Raw genomic sequence first — 8,390 nt, 5'->3', positions numbered from 1 at the left:
ATCCCACTGCTCGCGCAGTTTCTCAAACGACAATCTCTCTCTCCCAATTACATCGAGTCCGCCTTAGTTCCACACGTCAGTCGGCGTTTACCTAATTGAATTGAAGACTACACACGTCACAAGTGGCTATACATGTATATCCCCAGTGTATAACGATCCCTTAGGCCACAGCAAGTAAATTTTGTGGATGACATCCTCCGAAGACTCCACATCTAATGCGATCGGGCGAAAAAAAAACAAGGCGGGCAGAAGAAAAAAAAAACTCAATCATTGTACAAGTAGTTTTGATTCAGTGGGAACATTACATATACACAGCCAGCATCACATATCACTGCATCAAAGTAAGAAACAAAACATTAAATCAGAGCCTTTTCTTGTCTCCTCTCTTCATAGTTATCTGCCATCCACCTTCCGGCATGGCAACAGACATCTTTTCGACATGGTGACCACTGTCAGAAGTCAACGAAATTTCTTTTTTTTTCCAAAACCAAGCGAAACTTAATGCGTGTGCTGATGTCATCCATAAAAATTACTTGCTGTGGCCTTCCATCCCGCTGCCTCCCTCCCTGACGCCTGTCTGTATCAGCCTGAGACGTATATCACACGCCTACAGTACAATCAACCAGCGCTGGGAAGCTTTATTATAGCTCAGTACCTCAGCTAAAAGGTTGGGTTTAATGTCCACATACCCGGGGGATCTGTAGCTGGCTTAAGGGATCTTTCCCTCCCCTTTAACATTATCACTTTAATCTATTCAAGACGTGAGATGTTTTAAAGGAGTTAATTTCTAGTCATAATTCGCCACGTAAGTGTTTGTATGAGCGGGTACTGTCATCTGTAAGATAGTTTTCGTCTGTAAACTCCTACGCTAATCGTTGAAGGGATAGGTAATGATTACTTTTGACATTCATTCTTTACAATTTCATAAGAGCAACAGAAGTAAGTTACAGGAACATAAACAGTCAAGTAGGTACTAACTTAAAGGTAGAACTACGAACGTCATTCTTCTACTCGAACAGTTTTACACACACGTAGTATCATCTTTATCGCTCCCAATTCGGCAAACGCCTATCCGTCATACGCCATATCCTAATAGCCCCCCACCAAAAAACGTGGTAGCTGGCGACATTAGGGAGCGGGTGAATACTACGGAGGATGGCACCCAGGCTAGTTTTACACACATGTAGTGAACTCAAGAACTCAAGAATTATTTATTGATCAATGGCAGTAAACTTGATACAAGTCACTGAATTGCAAATCAATGTACATTTCATTATCTTAAAATCGAGAGTTTATAGTATTGCATATTAATTAAGTTAAAATTCAGAGTCATTAGGAGGTTAAAATACAAAGTCATCCTTTGTATTTTAGTCATCCTTTTAGTATCATCCTTATCGCTCCCAATTCGGCAAGTCCCTATCTGCCATACTCCACCGTACGCCATATCCTAATAGCCCCCACCCAAAAACGTCAACAAAGTTCCATGAACGCATTCATCACACCTACAATACTGTCATCATCTCGTTCAGAAAATCTTCCCAAGCCACACCTAAATGTAAGGTGAGAGAAGCCAAGCAGATAAACGCCCGCCCGCCAGGAGCAGCTGAAGTACACTTTGAGATATCGGTTCCTGAAATGTCGCCAAGGAAAGTATGTCTTAAGATGGTGTGTCAAGAAGCGACGTATCTCAAAACGTCAGATGTTGGTAGCTGGAAGGAAGACGCGCATTGTACGCGCCGTGGTTTAACTTCTTAGGAATGTTTGGTAACTGGTGGGAAGATACAAATTACGGGATCAATTGGCAGCCTGTGTTTATTTTTATCTGTCAGTAGTTGAGGAAATGAACTGCGCGTAAGTTGCTTCTAAGTGTTACCCTGCAAGGGAAATGAAAGATACGTACAAAGCTCTATTCCACGGGTGGGCAACGATCTGTGACAATGGCCTCAGCGCAGGAAAAGGTTTCCGTAAGTCATGCCTACCTGAAACTATGCCAAAAACCAGTTATGAATACCTTGGGGGAACTCTGGTATCAGTTATGAGATTTCTTGAAATTAATGTCCACAAAAACAATATTGCGTAGTCTTGCCAAGAAAAAAGAAAAAAGTTCAGCAAGTTTCGGAACTTGACCTAAAAATCGACCAAGCATCCATCGCAACCTGGCGGTCTGTGACAATTTCCTCATCATAGGAAAGATTTCCGTAATTCATGCCTTCCTCAAACTACCAAATGTAAAGAAAAATACGCCGCTGCTGAAACTATGTAAACGAGTTATTAATACCTAGGGGAACTCAAATTTCTATAGATTATTATCAAGAAAAACAATATTGCATAGTCTTGCCAAAAGAGAAAAAAAAACTTCTCAACGTTCCTTTCGGAGCTTGACCTGAAAAACTTACCCGACATCCATCCCGAACCGCGGCCGCTAATGGCGGCTGACCCTCCATTTCCCTCGTGTAACAGGCTTACAGCAGATCCGCCTGCAGCAGCGGGGGTCTCCATCAGCCGCGCGCCGCAGAAACTGCTGCAGAACTAATCACGGTCATCCGTTATGTTGCAGGCATGACCGCGCAGGGCTGCATCGGGCTGCACAAGCTCCTAGAGGCGGCACAAATTACATATTTGCATAATTGTCACATAATCATATCAAGCATCACGTAAGCTACCTACATACCAAAAATCACGACGATCCGTCAACCGGTTCTTGAGTTATCCTCTTTTGAATATTTTAAAACAGATAGCCCTGCAGTTCCAGAGCAAGCCGCTAGGGGACCCAAACTCACGTCACTTCCAGATCTCATTAAGACATACCCACCTATGAAATATCAATTCAATTTATTAAAGCCTTATCAAGTTATCGTGTTTACAGACACTCACACACACACACAAACACACAGACAGACAGACAGATGCACACACAAACACAGACAGATACACACACACACGCACACACACACACACACACACACACACACACACAAACACAGACACACACACACACAGACAGACAGATGCACACACAAACACAGACAGACACACGCACAAACAAAGACAGACACACACACACACACACACACACACAACCTTCTTGGCGAAAGTAATCACGGCCACTCGTTATGTTACAGGACTGACCGCGCAGGGCGGAATCGGGCTTCACATGGCTAAGAACTTCCAGGCCATCTTAGGAGATCCCGTCACATTGCCGGCTACGTATTCATCAGATTACAAGGTGGTGGCGGTAACGTGGTACAAAGTACAGGGCAACGACAGGTCTAAACGAACCATGATCTTCAATTACGCCCCGGCGTTAGGGATAAGGGAGGCCTACGGTGCGTACGTTGGCCGGGCAGATATAATAGATGGCGCTGGTCTCAGGATAAACCCCACCAGGCTACACGATGAAGGGCTGTATGTGCTGGTGGTCATGGTGGCTGGTGTGCCGAGTGAGGAGGGCTTTGTGTATCTGTCCCTGCTGGGTAGGTATTATTTCATCAGGTGTACCGGATCGCGCACATTCATCGTAAGACACAGTATAACTTTGCTGCCGTTAGATATTCAAGCAGGCTGTGGCCGAAAAAACTACCTTCATTCAAGACCAAATGCAGCCTTTACAGTTCCAAACAAGACGGCTGAATTTCGTTTGCAACATGCACGAATAATACAGGAATGTTTGGAGTTTGTAATCGTAGGGCGATCGTATGGTGTATGTGACCAGGTCCTAACAGTGCAAGCAAGTCAATTTTACATTTCTGCTATTTCAATCTTTATCTCACAAGTCCTACTGATACAGAATAGTGGAATAAGGAGCATATCAATGGAAAATCATAAAATACAACGAAACACAAGGGGGCGATTTTGCAACGATTCCAAAACGCCTGAACGACTGTTCGGTATGTACAACAAATTGGATGTTTTGAAATAACTTCTCGGACATCTGTCAAAGATCTTGCACAAAACTTTGGAACACAAACTGGGCTTTCCCATAAGCCACGCTTGGCATAAAACCGTAATATAACGCGTGTGATGTTACAGAAATGATATATTACCTCATTTATGTCCACATACGCGTTTTATCGAGCGCTAAACGTCGGACTGGCCAGGTAATTTGAAAACCTGGTGGGGTCGTTTCACCTCGTGTTATACCGTGTTTAGGGCCGTGATTGATCATGTTGGCTTTACAGCCAAACGATGTTATATAACTGTAGAGCAATCCAAACAGGATAAAATACGGCCAATTGACGCAGTTGTAAAAAGGCGGACTTGCTTCAAAAGTAACAAACTTGTGTTGGGTATGTATGATCACGGTTTTGACTAGACAGCATTGAGTAAATGTGAGTGGCGATGACGAAATGAACGGAAAAAACTGAATCAACGGAAAACTTTAAATAGATAAAGGTAAATCCCTGTTATTCCGTTTGGTAGACCTTAGATGTTTGTAGATTTTTCAATTGATCTTCATCAGTACATATCGTCTTAGTTGTATCACTGCACGAAAAGCTGGCTTTATGAATGGTAGTAAATGCCACTAAAGGCGAGTAATGTTCACGTTGTAAACAGCACCGGAATTTACAATTGTAGCAAATAAAACTCAAGGTCAGTAATTCCATTTAGTACATTTGATGTTGTTTCCCGGACTTGGCTTCATTTACTGTCATTGTAAAGTCTGGTGCTGTCTACAAAGTAAACATAACCCAACTTTACTGGCTTTTACTACCATTTGTACTTCCAACTTTTCGTGCAGTGTATCAAATAAAAAATATCACTTGGAAATTAAAAAAAAAACTTGTTTATATGATAAAATTCAAGGTCAGTATCTTATTTACTACCATTTTAAAGCCCTGTACTGTTTACGAAATAAACACTACCCGAGTTTACTGGTTTTTACTTCCATTGGTAAATCCAGCTTTTCGTGCAGTGTACATATAAAAAAAAGGCCGGAAATGAGAAAATGTTTTATATCATCTCCCTTCCAGTTCCTCCGGAAGTGCAAGTCGGGCCCACAAGTCCTTTCGTCGTGACGTCAGGTAAGACAGTGACTCTGACATGCGCGGTGAGGAACGCCAAGCCTAACGTGACGTCACTGCACTGGGAGAAAGATGGCTTCCCAATCGAGACCTACGGATTCGACACGAAGTACTCCGGCGGGAACGTGCGGACGCCATCTTTGAACATCCATCACGTGACCAGGACCGACTCCGGGCGGTACAGCTGCGTGGTGGATCACGTGATCCAGACGGCGAGTGACGAGATGAAGGTTGACGTTCAGTGTAAGGAGTTTCTGTTTGGTGTAATTTGATACTATTCAATCGTGTGATCGTGTGTAAAGTAAGGTAAGGTAAGGTTTACTGTCTTACCCCCACCGAAAGACCTGCTTGGAGATTACTTACTGCACACAGGTGTTAAATTGGTACATGACTTCGGCTGGGGGGGCCAAAGGCCATGGAAGGAGAAGGATGGGCTCCGCCTTCAAAAAACCGTGCCCTAGTAACAGTGGATAACAACCGACTGCCCCTACAGTATCAGAAAAGGCTATGTGACCAGAGGTACCTTTCATATTCCATTAGAAATGTTAACATAAGTAATAATGACGGATTATGATAATATTTTTTTCAGATCCGGCGTCCATAATCAGCATGTCGGACACAAGTGCCGCCACAGTGTTCGATCACGTGACCCTACAGTGCGTTGCCGATGGCAACCCGCCGCCTAACATCACGTGGACGAGAGACGGCATCCCATTGGCCGCCAGGTCGCACGTCCTGTCACGTGACGTGCGCGCCAGTTCCGTCATCCTGCGTGACGTCCAAGTGAACGACACGGGAACTTACCTGTGCGCCGCCATCAACTTTGTCGGGGAGGGCGACGTGAAGAAACTACATCTCAAGGTACAAGGTAGGGTCATAAACCTATCAATGAGCTTTTATCCATAAATTAACATACTCAGAGATTTCATTCGGTCAATATTTGGCCTGTCGAAAAACAGCGATGCCCGCAAGACCTTGTACTTTTAGATGTCCTAAGGCTCACTGATTTAACTGATAAAACGTGTTAATCAGAATCACTTGTTTGTAAGTTCAGTGGTGGATCAGTCATACTAAGAAGTAAGGCCATAGAGATGACCAGACTTATCCCTATGCCACTGCTGGAAACGACATAGAAAACTGGTAAGTTTCAGTAACAACCAATCAGAGCTGAAAAAAGCCAAGAAGTGTAATTGATTTCTGTAACTCAATTTTGAACCGTGACGAAGATTCCGTCTTTCAGCCACTTTTGATGCACTCCTGACGTCATCATGTTTCCAGATTCCGGAACTTCAGCGAAGAGAATCATATGATGAAGATCGATGAGATCTACTAATCTACTGAAAATTCATTGTAAGTTTTTCAGATGTGTTGTAACAAAGTCTAAAATTTCACAACTAAAGTCTCTGTCCCGTTTGATGCTCCAACAGCTCCGGGGGCCAGCTTGTCGTCCACCACCATCGCCATCATAGTGGGTTCCACAGCAGGAGGACTGTGGCTGCTCATCTGTATCGTCATCTGCGTGTACGGCATCAGGAGGCGGAGAAGGGCGAAGGAGAAGAAGAAGTTCGCGTTCTACTACAACATGGGTCGCCGTGATCCGCCCGTAGGAAAGAGTCCCAAGCGAACAAAGGGTAGTGAACCGCCTCCGTACGTCGTGCTACCTGGTAGGTAAACTGGTATATTTATATATCATTATATATTGTCAGGTGGTATTGTTAGGTTTGATTGTTTGCTTTATATTATAATATTTCCCACATTTGCACACTCGATACGAACGGAGGTCATTGCAGTAACTAAGCATTCTTTTAAAGTAATTCGTACCTGTCTGTTACTAGTATCCAGAATCAGCCAATCCACCAATAAGAAAACAGGATCTGGGCCATCGGCAAGCGTGTTCGCTATTTCCAGTTGCTAGGGTGTTGCTACGGGGTGGGGGCAAGGCTTTGGGAACGGTCTATTACATAGAAAATCTATTGTCTCACCGCATAGACACATTCTCTTGACCAATTCATGAACAATTGATGATTGTTGTTAAAGTGCACAGCAGTGGGACAGCTAGACGCCACAAGACCTCACTGTCCTCAACTTCCTGTCTATATGCATGGGTGCTGTAAGCTTGTCGATTATTGTATCGCAGTGCCCACATATAGCCAGGATACTATGTTGTTAAAGATATTGTCTTCCATACACATAGATTGATACTTCCTATGGTAAGTTGTGTCTATGTGAATAAATGAATGTCGCTATAAACCCGTCCAGAAGATCAAGCTGCCACAAACTTGAACCTTCCATCTGTTAAGACCCTAGGCTTGATTCATGAAAAAAATACTAAATTTGCTGATTTCGCTATTCTTGCATGCTAAACGAAATAATGTAGTACTAAGAACTATATGTTTCTATGATGTTGGAGGCTGATATTGCCATAGTCACAAGTAATCCTGGACTGAATTTCGTAGTGGTAAACAATTCTGAGCTTCTGTTGATAGTCCTCATTTTTGATAAAGGTGAACGACCAGAGAAACTATATGGGGAGAGACTCCATAGACCTGTATACAGTTTATGTAATAAATCTGTATCAGTTTAGCCGGTATAACCGCCCTTCGGCATAACATGCCAGCTTCGCGGCGCGGTGGCAGCTGGCTACATTACACCGATCGACTTGTTACACCTACCCCTTGAACATCTAACTATAGACATTGTTTAACCCTACCTAGACCGGGGGGGGGCTAAAAGTGCCCGCGGCAACTTTGATGTCACCTAGCGTCTGAACGGCTAGCCGTAGAACGACCAAACTTGGTGACTTTTCCTAAAATATTGTTGGCAACAATTCTCTATCATTGGAATAAGATAATAATATTTTGTGTTGCCATGGCAACGGGTTTCTGACAGGCATTTTTTGCTAAATTTAGTACTTTTTGTTTCAACAATAGAATTTTATGGGTTTTATGTCAAGTTACTCATGGTTTATAATATTAATAACATCCCATATAATTTTATGTAAAATTTATTATTAAATATGCATAATTTATGCTAATTTGATGACGTCATTGGCCAAAATCCAAGATGGCGGACCATATCATTAGAACAGGTATATACGGGTTATTTTCATTAAAATTTCATCAATACTTCCATTTCTTTTTACAAAAAGGTTTGAATGAATGTGTTTAGTATGTTTACAATGTATTTTAGGCTTTATCATGAAAAAAAACTATTTTTGAAATTCAAGATTGATGATCCAAGATGGCGGATATCTTAAATATGCATGACGTCATTTTATGACGTCACCGGTGTTGCTATGGGCAACATAAGACTTATTACACACTAATATTCTGTCATAACACTTTTGGAAAGTTATGTTGTATACCAGGG

The 8,390-nt window shown here is 42.7% G+C and overlaps 1 protein-coding gene across 1 annotated transcript; it reads left to right on the top strand.

Moving 5' to 3' along the window:
* The first annotated feature begins 3,154 nt into the window (after positions 1-3,154).
* Positions 3,155-6,693, top strand: LOC109462091 (hemicentin-1-like). Its single transcript, XM_019758588.1, has 4 exons — positions 3,155-3,473; positions 4,971-5,264; positions 5,611-5,889; positions 6,449-6,693. Exons 1-4 carry the CDS (start codon positions 3,155-3,157, stop codon positions 6,691-6,693), a joined length of 1,137 nt encoding a protein of 378 aa, XP_019614147.1.
* Positions 6,694-8,390: the final 1,697 nt, after the last annotated feature.

The sequence above is a fragment of the Branchiostoma belcheri genome, unplaced genomic scaffold (assembly GCF_001625305.1).
Source record: "Branchiostoma belcheri isolate BF01 breed outbred unplaced genomic scaffold, Haploidv18h27 scaffold99, whole genome shotgun sequence".
In the NCBI taxonomy this organism is placed as follows: Eukaryota; Metazoa; Chordata; class Leptocardii; order Amphioxiformes; family Branchiostomatidae; genus Branchiostoma; species Branchiostoma belcheri.
The sequence above is the reverse complement of the archived record's forward strand: the minus strand, read 5'-3'. Positions and strand labels throughout refer to the sequence as shown.

Bases quoted from the DNA above. Each gene is read 5' to 3' on its own strand.
- LOC109462091 (XM_019758588.1), top strand. From the start codon at position 3,155: ATGGCTAAGAACTTCCAGGCCATCTTAGGAGATCCCGTCACATTGCCG. The intron at 3,474-4,970 runs GTAGGTATTATT...TCTCCCTTCCAG, and splicing joins TGTGTATCTGTCCCTGCTGG to TTCCTCCGGAAGTGCAAGTC. The intron at 5,265-5,610 runs GTAAGGAGTTTC...TATTTTTTTCAG, and splicing joins GATGAAGGTTGACGTTCAGT to ATCCGGCGTCCATAATCAGC.